The sequence below is a fragment of the Oncorhynchus tshawytscha genome, linkage group LG05 (assembly GCF_018296145.1).
Source record: "Oncorhynchus tshawytscha isolate Ot180627B linkage group LG05, Otsh_v2.0, whole genome shotgun sequence".
NCBI classification, from domain to species: Eukaryota; Metazoa; Chordata; class Actinopteri; order Salmoniformes; family Salmonidae; genus Oncorhynchus; species Oncorhynchus tshawytscha.
The window spans coordinates 81,649,051-81,667,478 of record NC_056433.1 but is presented as its reverse complement, the minus strand read 5'-3'; the positions used below and the strand labels follow the sequence as shown (position 1 = coordinate 81,667,478).

Sequence of the window (18,428 nt, the reverse complement as noted above, 5' to 3'; positions counted from 1 at the left end):
TGTACTGTATGTACATGTGTGTGTGTGTGTGTGTGTGTGTGTGTGTGTGTGTGCGTGCATGTGTGTGGGTGTGTGTGTTATGTGTGCGTATCTAGTATGTGTGTATTGTGTGTGAGTGAGTGTGTATCTACAGTGTGTGTATTGTGTGTGACTGAGTGTGTATCTACAGTGTGTGTATTGTGTGTGAGTGAGTGTGTGTGTATCTACAGTGTGTGTATTGTGTGTGAGTGAGTGTGTATCTACAGTGTGTGTATTGTGTGTGAGTGAGTGTGTATCTACAGTGTGTGTGTATTGTGTGTGAGTGTGTTGTGTGTGTGTGTGTGTGCGTGCGTGCCTGTGTGTGAGTGTGTGTGTGTGTGTGTGCGTGCGTGTGTTATGTGTGCGTATCTGTATGTGTGTGTGTATTGTGTGTGAGTGTATTGTGTGTGTGTGTGTGTGTGTGTGTGTGTGTGTGCGTGCGTGTGTTATGTGTGCGTATCTGGTGTGTGTGTATTGTGTGTGAGTGTATTGTGTGTGTGTGTGTGTGTGTGTGTGTGTGAGTGCGTGCGTGCGCGTGTGTGAGTGTGTGTGCGTGCGTGTGTTATGTGTGCGTATCTAGTGTGTGTGTATTGTGTGTGAGGGTATTGTGTGTGTGCGTGCGTGCCTGTGTGTGAGTGTGCGTGTGTGTGTGTGCGTGCGTGTGTTATGTGTGCGTATCTAGTGTGTGTGTATTGTGTGTGAGTGTATTGTGTGTGTGTGTGTGTGTGTGTGTGTGCGTGTGCGTGCGCGTGTGTGAGTGTGTGTGCGTGCGTGTGTTATGTGTGCGTATCTAGTGTGTGTGTATTGTGTGTGAGGGTATTGTGTGTGTGTGTGTGTGTGTGTGCGTGCGTGCCTGTGTGTGAGTGTGTGTGTGCGTACGTGTGTTATGTGTGCGTATCTAGTGTGTGTGTATTGTGTGTGAGTGTAGTGTGTGTGTGTGTGTGTGTGCGTGCGTGCGTGTGTGTGTTATGTGTGCGTATCTAGTGTGTGTGTATTGTGTGTGTGTGTGTGTGTGTGTGTGCGCGTGTGTGTGTGTGAGTGTGTGTGCGTGCGTGTGTTATGTGTGCGTATCTAGTGTGTGTATTGTGTGTGTGTGTGTATCTACAGTGCCTTGAGAAAGTATTCATACCCGTTGACTTATTCTACATTTTGTTGTTTTACAACCTGAATTAAAAATAGATTTTTACGCATCTACACACAATACCCCATAATGACAAAAAACATGTTTTTAGACATTTTAGCAAATGTATTGAAAATGAAATACATAAATATCTCATTTACATAAGTTTTCCCACCTTTCACAGAGATTATATCTGTGAGGGTTTCTGGGTAATTCTCTAAGAGCTCTCCACACCTGGTTTGTGCAACATTTGCCCATTATTCTTTTTTAAAATTCTTCCAGTCAAATTGGTTGTTGATCATTGCTAGACAACCATTTTCAGGTTTTGCCATAGATTTTCTAGTAGATTTAAGTCAAAACTGTAACTCTGCCACTCAGGAACATTCACTGTCTTCTTGGTAAGTAACTCCTGTGTAGATTTGGCCTTGTGTTTTAGGTTATTGTTCTGCTGAAAGGTAAATTCATCTCCCAGTGTCTGGTGGAAAGCAGACTGAGGAAGGTTTTCCTCTAGGGTTTTGTCTGTGTTTAGCTCCATTCCGATTCTTTTTAATCCTGAAAAACTCCCCAGTCCTTATTGATTAAAAGCATACCCATAACATGATGCAGACACCACTATGTTTGAAAATGTGGAGAACGGGTTTTCCCCAAACATACAGTAACACTTTGTATTTAGGACATAAAGTAAATTTCTTTGCCACATTTTTAGCAGTATTATTTTAGTACCGTGTTGCAAACAGAAAGCATGTTTTGGAATATATGTTTTATTCTGTACAGACTTCCTTTTTTTCACTTTGTCAATTAGGTTAGGATTGTGGAGTAACTACAATGTTGTTGATCCATCCTCAGTTTTCTCCTATCACAGCCATTAAACTCTGTAACTGTTTTAAAGTCATCCTTGTCCTCATGGTGAAATCCTTGAGCCGTTTCCTTCCTCTCCAACTGAGTTAGGAAGGACAGCTGTATCTGTGTAGTGACTGGGTGTATTGATACACCATCTAAAGTGTAATTAATATCTTCACCATGCTCAAAAGTACATTCAATATCTGCTTTTTTAAATATTTTGTACCCATCTACTAATAGGTGTCGTTTGTGAGGCATTGGAAAACCTCCCTGGTCTTTGTGGTTGAATCTGTGTTTGAAATTCACTGCTGAACTGACAGACCTTACAGATAATTGTATGTGTGGGGTTCAGAGAGGAGGTAGTCATTCAAAAATCATGTTAAACACTATTATTGCACACAGAGTGAATCCATGCAACTTATTATGTGACTTGTTTAAGTACATTTTTAGACCTGAACTTATTTAGGCTTGCTATAACAAAGGTGTTGAATACTTATTGACTCAAGACATTTCAGCTTTTCATTAATTAATTAATTAGTAAAAATGTATAAATATTTTGTCCACTTTGACATTATGGGCTATTGTGTGTAGGTCAGTGACAACAACACATCTGAATTCAGCCTGTAAAGTCAAGGGGTGTGAATACTCTCTGAAGGCAAAACACATCCAAAACATTAGGAACGCCTCTTTCCATGATATGGACTGACCAGGTGAACACTATGATCCCTTATTGATGTCACCAATCCACTTCAGTCAGTGTAGATGAAGGACAGGAGAACTGTTAAAGAAAGATTTTTAAGCCGTCTCGGCAATTGAGACACCGGGGCTCTATTTCAACAAACCTAACACCTCATGGTGAATCTAAGCGCTGGGCGGTAGCGCTATGGTTTCGGGGGTATGTCAGAAATATTTGTTCTGTTTTCACAAGCACAATTATCGGCGCAGTTGCTGGCGTTGGCGCGAAAGGGCCGGGTTTTTGATGAATTAACAAGTTGTGGGTGTGTCAAGGCGTGGCCCTTCACTGGCCAATCAGAACGTACTCCATGGCTGAATATGTGGTTGCTTCAAGTCGTGTATTTACGGTCTTTTATGGACTGCCTTGGAATCAACTCCAATTCCATTGTTAGACCATTATAGTTTGTTTAACTGTTACAGAAAGAGAATAATAAAATTCAGATTTGTCCCATCTATTCTAAATATGTTAACTTGAACCTGTTTGCGGTCCACATTGTTCTAAGTAATTGCATGTCTTCAATGTTAAAATACAGTATGTAGTGTACATAACATTCACACTGATATAGGGGCTAGGCCTGCTGTAAATACAGTATGTAGTGTACATAACATTCACACTGATATAAGGGCCACAGATGTCCTCACCATAAAACCAGGACAGTGAATCATTCTAATAAGTTTGGTTTTAATAAAATGAAATGAAATGAAAAACAAGCTTTTTTTTTCAGTAAATACATGTCAAATGTAATGATATCATAACATTGCCAGGATAAAGAAGAAACAGGATGCATTGCTGTTGAACCAGCCTGTTGTAGTAGAACTAGGGAAAGTAAGGGCAGTCTACGGAGGGCTTGGGTTTAAAAAAATATGAAACAGAAAACAAACAATTGTTACAGGAAAATAACCTCTAAATACGAGGTTCACCGGTATTCAATGAGGCTCTCATCTCTTGTTTCATGATGGACATGGACACATGTAGCCTACATCATGGAGGGGGTTTTAGGCCAAAACGGGAGCTGCATGGCTAAAGTTATGTGGGCCTGCCTACAATCAGTGGCGTAAAGTACTTAAGTAAAGATACTTCAACTTAAATAGTATTTTGGGGTATCTGTACTTTACTATTTATATTTTTGACAACTTTTACTTCACTACATTCCTAAGGAAAATAATGTACTTTTTACTCCATACATTTTCCCTGACACCCAAAACTAGGCAAACTTAGGCAAGTCATTACATTTTTTGATTGGTTAGCAGGACAGGAAAATGGTCAAATTCACGCACTTATCCAGAGAACATCCCTGGTCATCTCTATTGCCTCTGATCTAGTGGACACACTAAGCAGAGAACTTCCCTGGTCCTCCTTACTACCTCTGATCTGGCAGATCTAAATGTTTGGCAAGACAAAAGATTTAAGTTCCTTTGAATGGGATATGGTAGTAGGTGCCAGGCACACCGGTTTGAGTAAGTCAGGAACTGCAACGCTGCTGGGTTTTTCACGCCCAACAGTTTCCTGTGTGTATCAAGATTATTATTATTATTTATTTTTAATTTGACCTTTATTTAACTAGGAAATTCAGTTAATAACACATTCTTATTTTACAATGACGGCCTGCCCCGGTTAAACCCTCCCCTAACCCGGACGACGCTGGGCCAATGGTGCACCGCCCTATGGGACTCCCGATCACAGCCGGTTGTGATACAGCCCAGGATCGAACCAGGGTCTGTAGTGACGCCTCTAGCACTGAGATGCAGTGCCTTACATGCTAGACCCACTCCAATTTGCTTACCGCCACAATAGGTCCACAGACAACACAATCGCAATCACACTGCACACTGCCCTAACCCATCTGGACAAGAGGAATACCTATGTAAGAATGTTGTTCATCAATTACAGCTCAGCATTTAACACCATAGTACCCTCCAAATTCGTCATTAAGCTCGAGACTCTGGGTCTCAACCCCGCCCTGTGCAACTGGGTCCTGGACTTCCTGACGGGCCGCCCCCAGGTGGTGAAGGTAGGAAACATCTCCACTCCGCAGATCCTCAACACTGGGGCCCCTCAAGGGTGCGTTCTCAGCCCTCTCCTGTACTCCCTGTTCACCCATGACTGCGTGGCCATGCACGCCTCCAACTCAATCATCAAGTTTGCAGACGACACTACAGTGGTAGGCATGATTACCAACAATGACGAGACGGCCTACAGGGAGGAGACGAGGGCTCTCAGAGTGTGGTGTCAGGAAAATAACCTCCCACTCAACGTCAACAAAAGAAAGGAGATGATCGTAAACAGCAGAGGGAGCACCCCCCTATCCACATCGACAGGATAGTAGTGGAGAAGGTGGAAAGTTTTAAGTTCCTCGGCGTACACATCACGGACAAACTGAAATGGTCCACCCACACAGACAGCGTGGTGAAGAAAGTGCAACAGCGCCTCTTCAACCTCAGGAGGCTGAAGAAATTTGGCTTGTCACCGAAAACACTCACAAACTTTTACAGATACACAATCGAGAGCATCCTGTCGGGCTGTATCACCGCCTGGTACCGCAACTGCTCCGCCCACAACTGTAAGGCTCTCCAGAGGGTAGTGAGGTCTGCACAATGGCCCACCACTCAAAGGACATCCAGTCAACTTGACAGAACTGTGGGAAGCATTGAAGTCAATATAGGCCAGCATCCCTGTAGAATGCTTTCGACACTTTGTTGAGACAAATTGAGGCTGTTCTGAGGGCAAAAGGTGGTGCAACTCAATAGTAGGAAGGCGTATCCTTGTACACTCAATGTATAGTCTTGCGAGTGTGCAAAAAGTCAGTGCAAGATAGGGTCAATGCAGATAGTCCGGCTAACCGTTTAATTAACTTTTTAGCAGTCTTATGGCTATCTAGCAGTCTTATGGCTTGGGGGTAGAAGCTCGCTGAGCCTGCTTGTCTGAGAGCCGATGCTCCGGTGCCGTTTGCCGGACGGTAGCAGAGTAAACAGTCTATGGCGTGGGTGGCTGGAGTCTTGATGTAGAAGACCTGGAACATATCCCAGTCTTTAGTAGCAAAACAGTCTTGTAGCTTCACGTCCGCTTCATTAGACCACTTCCATATTTAGCGCATCACTGGTACTTCCTGTTGGAGCTTTTGTTTGTAAACAGGAAGCAGGAGAATAGAGTCATGGTCAGTTTTGCATAAAGAAGGACAAAACCTTTTATGCATTTCTCTGGGTAGAGAAATAAAAGTGGTCTAGAGTTTTAGCACCTCTGGTTGGTCGAAGTGAGGTAGACGTGAGGTATACGTGTTGGTAGACGTGTTGGTAGACGTGTTGATAGAAGTGAGGGAGACGTGTTGGTAGACGTGTTGGTAGACGTGTTGGTAGACATGTTGGTAGACGTGTTGGTAGACGTGTTGGTAGACATGTTGATAGACGTGTTGGTAGAAGTGAGGGAGACGTGTTGGTAAACGTGTTGGTAGACGTGTTGGTAGAAGTGAGGTAGACGTGAGGTAGACGTGTTGATAGACGTGTTGATAGACGTGTTGGTAGACGTGTTGGTAGAAGTGAGGGAGACGTGTTGGTAGACGTGAGGTAGACGTGTTGGTAGACGTGAGGTAGACCTGTTGATAGAAGTGTTGGTAGACGTGTTGGTAGAAGTGAGGTAGACTTGCTGGTAGAAGTGAGGTAGACGTGTTGGTAGACGTGAGGTAGACGTGTTGGTAGACGTGCGGTAGACGTGTTGGTAGAAGTGAGGTAGACGTGTTGGTAGACGTGAGGTAGACGTGTTGGTAGAAGTGAGGTAGACGTGTTGGTAGAAGTGAGGTAGACATGTTGGTAGACGTGAGGTAGACGTGTTGGTAGAAGTGAGGTAGACGTGTTGGTAGAAGAGAGGTAGACTTGTTGGTAGACGTGTTGGTAGACGTGTTGGTAGAAGTGAGGTAGACGTGTTGGTAGAAGTGAGGTAGACGTGTTGGTAAAAGTGAGGGAGACGTGTTGGTAGACACACCCCTCCCCCGTTGGACTTTCTGGAGGCCGTCTTCGTCCGATCGTGCCGCTGCATGGAGAAACCACTGAGTTCTACGTACATATCAAATCTAATTTTATTTGTCACATATGGGTGTTTAGCATGTTATTGCAGGTGTAGCGGAAATGCATGTAGAAATGCTTATAGTAATCCAGCGACGTTTCTGCAACACATATAATATTTCTGCTTTTCAAGTCTCTCTGATATTAGACTTGCGAGTGAAGCTCATCCATCTTATTCTCCGGTGACTGAACATTTGCCAATAGAATGGAGGGGAATGCCGGTCGATTTTCTCTTTGTTCCAGTCTCGCCAGGATGCCGGCCCGTCTGCCACGTCTACGCCTGCAGCGTTTTGATAGCCAATGAAACAAAGGTCCGGTATGAACAAAGGAACAGCTGAGTCGGAGTTGAAGTGGGATTTGAAGTTAAATTGAGGTTTGTAAGTGTCGATCTGATGTCCAGAAGTGCTTGGTGGTCACATGTGATCATAGTATGAACTTTCTGTACAAAAAAAAAGTCAAGATAAACACGAAAAAGTCACTAGAGTCTGTTTGGAACTCGTAGGATGTCGCGCTTCTCCGTCGGAACCATCTTTCTGTATTCTTTCTGTAACGGCTGTCGTCGGTGGAGGGAGGAGAGGACCAAAGCGCAGCTTGGTTAGTGTTCATCTTTTTAATAAGAAACTGAACACTTCAAAAATACAAAACAACAAAGTGACAACCGAAACAGTTCTATCTGGTGCAGACACACAAAGACTGAAAAATATAGAAAAACTAACATAGACTGCCCACCCCAACTCACGCCCTGACCATACTAAATAAAGACAAAACAAAGGAATAAAGGTCAGAACGTGACACTTTCTTAGAGAATATAGAACTGCATCTTGCACAACTCTATACAAATAAGAGAAAGTACTGCACTTCAGCTTGTAGGCTGTGTAACTGTTAAAGTACAATTAGGTCTGTTTGTGTGTTTACAATAACCTGCACCATTCCTTCCTCCCTTCGTAATCACTGATCTGACATAATAGGGATGGGTGTGAGACAGGCTTCCAGTAAGTAGCTTTCACCTATCCGCCGGTGATGTCAGATCATTGATAACTTTCAGGAAGGACGGAAGGAACGACGCATGTTGAAAGTTTACGGACAGACGCACTTCTCTGTCAGAGTTACACGTATCAGGTCAAGTACTTGGTCACGTGCCTGGTCAAGTGGTCTTATTTGGTCTTATTTGCAAATGGGTGCACAAGACCTGGTGCTGTGCAGTAAACAATGCCTCTATCAGGCCATATGTCAAACAAAACATACTTCATGAGGTCCAGTGCCTGGGACAGGAGGGTACTGTATCGACCGCCCTTGGAAGTATCATGGAAAGTCAACACACACATCTGTAAACTGCTCATGAAGAGTTGAGGCTCATACATATTTAGAACAGTTATTGGAACAATAATAATGGATACATGCTTATAAATTATTATAAACAAATCAATTAGACTGAATAAGAAATATTGTAGCTCTCACCATATATCAACCCTTAGTGATGCTTTATGAACTTAGCAAAAAAAAAACAGAAACCTCCCTTTTTCAGGAGCGTGTCTTTCAAAGATAATTCATAAAAATCCAAATAACTTCACAGATCTTCATCGTGAAGGGTTTAAACATTGTTTCCCATGCTTGTTCAATGAACCATAAACAATTGATGAACATGCACCTGTGGAACGGTCGTTAAGACACTAACAGCTTACAGACGGTAGGCAATTAAGGTCACAGTTATGAAAACTTAGGACACTAAAGAGGCCTTTCTACTTACTCTGAAAAACACCAAAAGAAAGATGCCCAGGGTCCCTGCTCATCTGCGTGAACGTGCCTTAGGCATGCTGCAAGGAGGCATGAGGACTGCAGATGTGGCCAGGGCAATAAATTGCAATGTCCGTACTGTGAGACGCCTAAGACAGCGCTGCAGAGAGATAGGACGGACAACTGATCGTCCTCGCAGTGGCAGACCACGTGTAACAACACCTGCACAGGATTGGTGGTGCTGTCCAAGTGGTCTTATTTGGTCTTATTTGCAAATGGGTGCACAAGACCTGGTGCTGTGCAGTAAACAATGCCTCTATCAGGCCATATGTCAAACAAAACATACTTCATGAGGTCCAGTGCCTGGGACAGGAGGGTACTGTATCGACCGCCCTTGGAAGTATCATGGAAAGTCAACACACACATCTGTAAACTGCTCATGAAGAGTTGAGGCTCATACATATTTAGAACAGTTATTGGAACAATAATAATGGATACATGCTTATAAATTATTATAAACAAATCAATTAGACTGAATAAGAAATATTGTAGCTCTCACCATATATCAACCCTTAGTGATGCTTTATGAACTTAGCAAAAAAAAAAACAGAAACCTCCCTTTTTCAGGAGCGTGTCTTTCAAAGATAATTCATAAAAATCCAAATAACTTCACAGATCTTCATCGTGAAGGGTTTAAACATTGTTTCCCATGCTTGTTCAATGAACCATAAACAATTGATGAACATGCACCTGTGGAACGGTCGTTAAGACACTAACAGCTTACAGACAGTAGGCAATTATGGTCACAGTTATGAAAACTTAGGACACTAAAGAGGCCTTTCTACTTACTCTGAAAAACACCAAAAGAAAGATGCCCAGGGTCCCTGCTCATCTGCGTGAACGTGCCTTAGGCATGCTGCAAGGAGGCATGAGGACTGCAGATGTGGCCAGGGCAATAAATTGCAATGTCCGTACTGTGAGACGCCTAAGACAGCGCTACAGTGAGACAGGATGGACAACTGATCGTCCTCGCAGTGGCAGACCACGTGTAACAACACCTGCACAGGATTGGTACATCCGAACATCACACCTGCGGGACAGGTACAGGATGGCAACAACAACTGCCTGAGTTACATCAGGAACGCACAATCCCTCCATCAGTGCTCAGACTGTCCGCAATAGGCTGAGAGGCGTGGTTTTGTCTCACCAGGGGTGATGGTCGGATTCTCGTTTATCGTCGAATGGGAATGAGTGTTACACCGAGGCCTGTACTCTGGAGCGGGATCGATTTGGAGGTGGAGGGTTTGTCATGGTCTGGGGCGGTGTGTCAGCATCATCGGACTGAGTTTGTTATCATTGCAGGCAATCTCAACACTGTGCGTTACAGGGAAGACATCCTCCTCCCTCATGTGTTTCCCTTCCTGCAGGCTCAACCTGACATGACCCTCCAGTATGACAATGCCAACAGCCATTCTGCTCGTTCTGTGTGATTTCCTGCAAGACAGGAATGTCAGTGTTCTACCGTGGCCAGCAAAGAGCCCGGATCTCAATCCCATTGAGCACGTCTGGGACCAGTTGGATCAGAGGGTGAGGGCTAGGGCCATTCCCCCTAGAAATGTCCGGGAACTTGCAGGTGCCTTGGTGGAAGAGTGGGGTAACATCTCACAGCAAGAACTGGCAAATCTGGTGCCTTGAGGAGAAGATGCACTGCAGTACTTAATGCAGCTGGTGGCCACACCAGATACTGACTGTTACTTTTGATTTTGACCTCCCCCTTTGTTCAGGGACACAATATTCCATTTCTGTTAGTCACATGTCTTGTTCAGTTTAGGTCTCAGTTGTTGAATCTTGTTATGTTCATACAAATATTTACACATATTAAGTTTGCTGAAAATAAACACAGTTGACAGTGAGAGGATGTTCCTTTTTTTGCTGAGTTTATATAATGTTGATGAAACTCCTAAAAAGTCCTGCTTCATAAACAGAAGAATGATATAGCCTCAAGACTTCCCCAACCTTGTTGACATAACCTGCTAGTTTATATTATATGGTGCTCTGCTGTAATATCATAGCCACTTCCACTGTGCCTTGAGATGAAAACTTAAATCCCTGCTAACTCAACAGTGAACTTGCTCTTCCCCTCCTTTTATTAAGGAAATCCAGAGTCTGTCTCTTCCATTTGTCCAGTGGTTTTGGTGATTTGTGATCAGTTACATTCACGTACTTCATTGTCGTTTTCCCTTTAAGTGGATCAGACACCATAGGAAGGTCATGGCTGATATCTTCTTGGTTGTATGTGACAATAAACTATGGCCATGACTAAGGTCATAGAAACTAAAGTCAAAACGAAGGTAATTTTTGGTACATAGAGCAGAGGTATTCAGGTATTCACAGAGTGTTTTTGGTAGATAGAGCAGAGCTATTCAGGTATTAAGAGTGTTTTTGGTAGATAGAGCAGGGGTATTCAGGTATTCAGAGTGTTTTTGGTATATAGAGCAGAGCTATTCAGGTATTCAGGGTTTTTGGTATATAGAGCAGAGGTATTCAGGGTTTTTGGTATATAGAGCAGAGCTATTCAGGTATTACATTTATTGTTGAGTTTATATTGAATGTTATTGTTGTGCCTTAGGTATTCAGAGCATCTGGCTATTCTTCCCTCGGATCAGCCCTCCCAGGGGGCCAGTTCCAGCCCCTCTGAGGAGGCAGGGGGGGTCAGGAAGCCCTCTGCTAACAGGGGGAAGAGGCGCCGGCGCAACCCTGAGCTGGATGAATCACAGTACGAAACAGAGTACACCACTGGAGGAGAGACTGGCAACGAACTGGACCCAGAGGAGTGGGAGAGGTGAGACACACAGGGAGGCATACACATGCACATACACATGCACATACACATACACATGCACATACACATACACATACACATGCACATACACATGCACATACACATGCACAAATGTATTACACGCATGACTAACTCACTTTCGGTAAAAGCGTCTGCTAAATGGCATATATTATATATTATTATATCACACAAATTGGTAGGCACATTCACACGCACACACACACATGCGAGCGCAGGCGGGCATATTCACACACACACAAACACACGTTCACACTCACACACACCTGCAACAATGCAATGGTAGTAGGGGACGTTAGACACACACGGCAAGCACTCATACACACACACACACGCACGCACGCACACACACACAAACACTAGAGCCATATTAGTCAGAGATTTTACACACACACCCAGTACACGCTTTGAAGAAAAGGTGTTATCGAGAACTTGAATAACCCTTTTTGGTTCCAGGTAGAACACTTTCAGTTCCAGGTAGAACCCTTTTGGGTTCCAGGTAGAACACTTTCAGTTCCAGGTAGAACCCTTTTGGGTTCCAGGTAGAACACTTTCAGTTCCAGGTAGAACCCTTTTGGGTTCCATGTAGATGGAACCCAAAAGGGTTCTTCCAGAAACCAAAAAGCGTTCTACCTGGAACCAAAAAGTGTTCTCCTATGGGGACAGCTGAAGAACCCCTTTGGAAATATTTTTTTCTAACAGTATAGCAGTCTAGGCTGGTCTTGTTTGGTCCAGTACAGTAACTAATCTCTACTGGCATGCCATTCCACATGAGGTTGTAATTGGAAATAATGAGAGAATTGGGCCAAAGGTTTAAGGTGTGGGGGTCAGTTGTGGGTAGGTCATTAGTGAGAGAGCTGCATCCACCTCCCCTCTGCCTTTCCTCTCCTTGAGACGGAGAGGGCCCTGGTGAGAGAATTGGGATCTGAAAACCATTATTTGACTGGTGTAAAACAGAAGATATGAAGCCCTAGCTTGCTTTACTGTGTATTACAAGGAGCACTCAATTCCTGTAAATGGTCAAGAAGTGGCCAAAAAGAAAGCGGAGCTTCTCGTTGAAATATGCTGAGTGTACAGCAAGACAGAATATGACTCTAATACTGTTGATCATAGTACATTCGAGATCTATTGATCAAATACACTATATGACCAAAAGTATGTGGACATCTGCTCGTCTAACATCTCATTCCAAAATCATGGGCATTAGTATGGAGTTGATCCCTCCTTTGCTGCTATAGCAGCTTCCACTCTTCTGGGAAGGCTTTCCACTAGATGTTGGAACATTGCTTAGGGGACTTACTTGCATTCAGCCAGAAGAGCATTAGTGAGGTCGGCACTGATGTTGGAGCAATTAGGTCTGGCTCATAGTCAGTGTTCCAATTCATCCCAAAAGTGTTTGATGGGGTTGAGGTCAGGGCTCTGTGCAGGCCAGTGAAGTTCTTCCACACTGGTCTCGAGAAACCATTTCTGTATGAACCTCGCTTTGTGCATGGGGCATTGTCATGCTGAAACAGGAAAGGGCCTTCCCTAAATTGTTGCCACAAAGTTGGAAGCACAGAATTGTCCAGAATGTTATTGTATGCTGTAGTGTAAACATTTCCCTTCACTGGAACTAAGGGGCTTAGGCCGAACCATGAAAACAGCCCCAGACAGTTATTCTTCCTCCACCAAACTTAGCAGTTGGCACTTGGGGCAGGTAGCGTTCTCCTGGCATCCACCAAACCCAGATTTGTCCATCGGACTGCCAGATGGTGAAGAGTGATTCATCACTCCAGAGAGCGAGTTTCCACTGTTCCAGAGTCCAATGTGTCGAGCTTTACACCACTCCAGCCATCGCTCGGCATTGCACATGGTGATCTTAGGCTTGTGTGCAGCTGCTCAGCCATGGAAACCCATTTCATGAAGCTCCCGACAAACAGTTATTGTTCTGACGTTGCTTCCAGAGGTAATGAGTGTTGCAACCAAGGACAGACGGTTTTTACACGCTTCAGCAACCTGTGGTCCCGTTCTATTAGCCTATATGGCTGAGCTGTTGGTGCTCCTAGATGTTTCCATTGCACAATAACAGCACTTACAATTGACTGGGGCACCTCTAGCAGGGCAGAAATGTGACGAACTGACTTGTTGGAAAGGTGGCATCCTATGACGGTGTCACATTTAAAAGTCACTGAGCTCTTCAGTAAGGCCATTCTACTGCCAATGTTTGTCTATGGAGATTGCATGCTTGATTTTATACACCTGTCAGCAACGGGTGTGGCTGAAATAGCCAAATCCACTAAGTTGAAAGGGTGTCCACATACTGTTGTGTATGTACAGTTGAAGCCTGAAGTTTACATACACTTGGGTTGGAGTCATTAAAACTTGTTTTTCAACCACTCCACACATTTCTTGTTAACAAACTATAGTTTTGGCAAGTCGGTTAGGACATCTACTTTGTGCCTGACACAAATAATTTTTCCAACAATTGTTTACAGACAGATTATTTAACTTGCAATTCACTGTATCACAATTCCAGTGGGTCAGAAGTTTACATACACTGAGTTGACTGGGCCTTTAAACAGCTTGGGAAATTCCAGAAAATGATGTCATGTCTTTAGAAGCTTCTGATAGGCTAATTGACATCATTTTAGTTAATTGGAGGTGTACCTGTGGATGTATTTCAAGCCCTACCTTCAAACTCAGGGCCTCTTTCCTTGACATCATGGGAAAATCAAAAGAAATCAGTCAAGACCTCAGAAAAAGAACTGTAGACCTCCACAAGTCTGGTTCATCCTTTGGAGCAATTTTCAAATGCCTGAAGTACCATGTTCATCTGTACAAACAATAGTACGCAAGTATAAACACCATGGGACCACGCAGCCATCATACCGCTCACGAAGGAGATGCGTTCTGTCTCCTAGAGATGAACGTACTTTGGTGCAAAAAGTACAAATCAATCCCACAACAACAGCAAAGGCCCCTGTGAAGATGCTGGAGGAAACCGGTACAAAAGTATCTATATCAAATTATTTGGATATATTGAAGCAACATCTCAAGACATCAGTCAGGAATTTAAAGCTTCGGTCTTCCAAATGGACAATGACCCCAAGCATACTTCCAAAATTTTGTCAAAATGGCTTAAGTACAACAAGGTCAAGGTATTGGAGTGGCCATCACAAAGCCCTGACTTTTTTTTTCTTTTTTTTTTCAACCTTTATTTAACCAGGCAAGTCCGTTAAGAACAAATTCTTATTTTCAATGATGACCTGGGAACAATGGGTTAACTGCCTGTTCAGGGGCAGAACGACAGATTTGTACCTTGTCAGCTCGGGGGTTTGAACTTGCAACCTTCCGGTTACTAGTCTACATCCCGTAGAAGATGTGTGTGCAGAACTGAAGGCGTGTGCGAGCAAGGAAGCCTTCAAACCTGACTGAGTTACACCAACTCTGTCAGGAGGAATGGGCCACAATTCACCCAACTTATTGTGGGAAGCTTGTTGGAAGGCTACCTGAAACGTTTGACCCAAGTTAAACAATTGAAAGGCATTGCTACCAAATACTAATTGTGTAAGTAAACTTCTGACCCACTGGGAATGTGATGAAAGAAATAAAAGCTGCAATAAATAATTCTTTCTACTATTATTCTGACATTTCACGTTCTTAAATAAAGTGGTGATCCTAACTGACCTTAGACAGGAAGTAAATGTCAGGAATTGTGAAAAACTGGTTTTAAATGTATGTAAACTTCTGACTTCAACAGTATAGTGTATGTGTAAACAATGTCTAACAATATTCTCTGACTTTGTCTATTTCTCTCTCTCTCCCTTCAGCGTCTACCCAGAGATAACGTCAGACGGCCAGCGTCAGGAGTACAAGAGGGAGTTTGATGCCGACCTGAGGGAGTACAAACATCTGTGTGCTGAGATGGATGACATCAGTGACCAGATGAACAAACTCAGCAGGCAGCTGGACACACTGGACGAGACCTCCGCCCAGTACCAGGTGAGAAACCAGAGGAAGACCAGTGGAGACTTTTTTTAAATTTTAATTTTAAATGTTATGTTGTTATTTTTTGAGAGTACAGCAGGAACTGTGGAGAGAGAGACAGCCAGTAGGGTCATAGAGAGATGGTGGAGACAGCCAGTAGGGTCATGGACAGAGGTTGGAGACACAGTAGGGTCATAAGACAGACTGTAGGGTCATAAGACAGACTGTAGGGTCATAAGACAGACTGTAGGGTCATAAGACAGACTGGAGGGTCATAAGACAGACTGGAGGGTCATAAGACAGACTGGAGGGTCATAAGACAGACTGGAGGGTCATAAGACAGACTGGAGGGTCATAAGACAGACTGGAGACAGACTGTAGGGTCACAGACAGACTGGAGGGTCATAGACAGAGGGTGGAGGTGGGGGCTACAACCCCTTTCGCCAGGGGCCATATGTGTGTCCGGATTGGTGGAGGGCTGGTGTCAATTTAAATAGGAGGACAAGCTCAATACTATGAGCTCTCCTTCACCAGCCTCCACTGAGATACACACTTAGAACCAGGGAGAAATAGTTCTTATTCTCCTTATTCTTTACTTTAGGTTGTGGCAGAGGAATATAATCGACTGAAAGACCTTAAGAGGGTGAGCAGACATTTCTATGAAATCTTTCTACATTATAAAGAATGAACTCTTATCACCCCATAATGGAGAATAGACGATGAAACAAATGATCTGTTTTCTCTCTGCTCCTCCACAGACACCAGACTACCAGGCTAAGAAGCTGGAGTGTCGCAAGTTGAGACACAAACTGTTCCATATCAAACGTGTGGTCAAGGCCTACGACAAGAGCCTTTCTTAAAGCCAAGCACTCCCTCCAACCCTATCCACCCCCTCTGTCGTCATGACAACACCACACTCCTGGACTAAGAATATGCAGAACACTAAGAATATGCAGAACACTAAGAATATGCAAAGCACTAAGATTATGTAGAATGTTGAAAACCAAAGCTCCCTTCTTGGCATTTACACACACACACACACACACACACACACACACACATCAATGACATGGTTATGTGATTCCTTCTGCCTCGATTAATTTCAGACCAGTTCTCTTCTCTATGTGGATTGCTTCACAGACACTATCGTACACTGTGGGGTTGAAAGACTATATTCATTATACTTCACACGTAACACACAGCCCACTAGCACTGCCATATTCCTAACTGTGCCTAGTAAGTAACATTGTTGTACATGCTTGCCTTGAAACACGGCAGTCTATTTGACTGAATGGGTGTGGTTATAAAAGGTTACTTCAATGTCGTTTCACCTGAGGTCATCTGTGATAGAGGCATTGGGCCTTTGCTGGTTCCTGTTTGCATTGTTTTATCTCCACAGATAAGGCAGTATCGTAGAAAAGGGCAAGTCACATTGCTGAGTATGCACCAAACCTACTAGAACAAACCCGTGCTGTGTGCTTCAAGCACTCCACAAAAGAAAGCTAAAATACCTGCTGTTTTCTCTTAAAAAGGACTGAATTCCACCTTATATTATGACAGTTGGAGGACCTGCAGTATGTGACTACTCTCGGAGCTGCGTTCAGTAAATTCATTCTGGTTATCTACCCGGATTTCAGAGCACTCTAGTCTTTGCGCCAGAGCACACATAACTGACATCAGATGAACATGACTGGTGTCAGTAAACGTCGGTAAAAAAAGAAAGGGAAAAAAAAGCGTAATTAAATTGTTGCCAGCAGCACAGTTACAGTCACCAACGCACTAGGGTAACATGAAAACAGCCTAACCAGCTCTGTCAGGGCGAGTCAAGTGGTCAGAGGGAGGTGTTCTCTCGTTTGTGTCTGGAAGTAGCTAGCAAGCTAGGCAACGTTAGTTTGGGAGCTTGACTGCCATGGGGAGGTCAGAACGCACGGAACAACCATAGTCCTCGGGCCACAGCGTCCAGTGCGCTTCTCTGAACGCTCCGACGAGAGCGAAACGCTCTGAATGTACGAACTGATAACACCGCACTCTGAACGTACTCGGCCATTACAGATTGAATTTACAAACTGACACTCTGACAACACCGCACTCTGAACGTACTCGGCCATTACAGATTGAATTTACAAACTGACACTCTGACAACACCGCACTCTGAACGTACTCGGCCATTACAGATTGAATTTACAAACTGACACTCTGACAACACCGCACTCTGAACGTACTCGGCCATTACAGATTGAATTTACGAACTGACACTCTGACAACACCGCACTCTGAACGTACTCGGCCATTACAGATTGAATTTACGAACTGACACTCTGACAACACCGCACTCTGAACGTACTCGGCCATTACAGATTGAATTTACAAACTGGCACTCTGACAACACCGCACTCTGAACGTACTCGGCCATTACAGATTGAATTTACAAACTGGCACTCTGACAACACCGCACTCTGAACGTACTCGGCCATTACAGATTGAATTTACAAACTGGCACTCTGACAACACCGCACTCTGAACGTACTCGGCCATTACAGATTGAATTTACAAACTGGCACTCTGACAACACCGCACTCTGAACGTACTCGGCCATTACAGATTGAATTTACAAACTGGCACTCTGACAACACCGCACTCTGAACGTACTCGGCCATTACAGATTGAATTTACAAACTGACACTCTGACAACACCGCACTCTGAACGTACTCGGCCATTACAGATTGAATTTACAAACTGACACTCTGACAACACCGCACTCTGAACGTACTCGGCCATTACAGATTGAATTTACAAACTGACACTCTGACAACACCGCACTCTGAACGTACTCGGCCATTACAGATTGAATTTACAAACTGACACTCTGACAACACCGCACTCTGAACGTACTCGGCCATTACAGATTGAATTTACGAACTGACACTCTGACAACACCGCACTCTGAACGTACTCGGCCATTACAGATTGAATTTACGAACTGACACTCTGACAACACCGCACTCTGAACGTACTCGGCCATTACGGATTGAATTTACAAACTGGCACTCTGACAACACCGCACTCTGACCGTACTCGGCCATTACAGATTGAATTTA

The 18,428-nt window shown here is 43.9% G+C and overlaps 1 protein-coding gene across 1 annotated transcript in view; it reads left to right on the top strand.

The window, feature by feature from the left end:
• The window catches only part of si:ch73-61d6.3 (occludin), a 39,012-nt gene extending 20,584 nt beyond the window's left edge, over positions 1-18,428 (top strand). The window contains exons 5-8 of the mRNA XM_024422364.2: positions 11,133-11,345; positions 15,173-15,344; positions 15,931-15,972; positions 16,088-18,428. Of these exons, the coding sequence (XP_024278132.1) occupies positions 11,133-11,345; positions 15,173-15,344; positions 15,931-15,972; positions 16,088-16,189 (529 nt within the window). The 3' untranslated portion in view covers positions 16,190-18,428. The remainder of the gene's footprint in view (positions 1-11,132; positions 11,346-15,172; positions 15,345-15,930; positions 15,973-16,087) is intronic.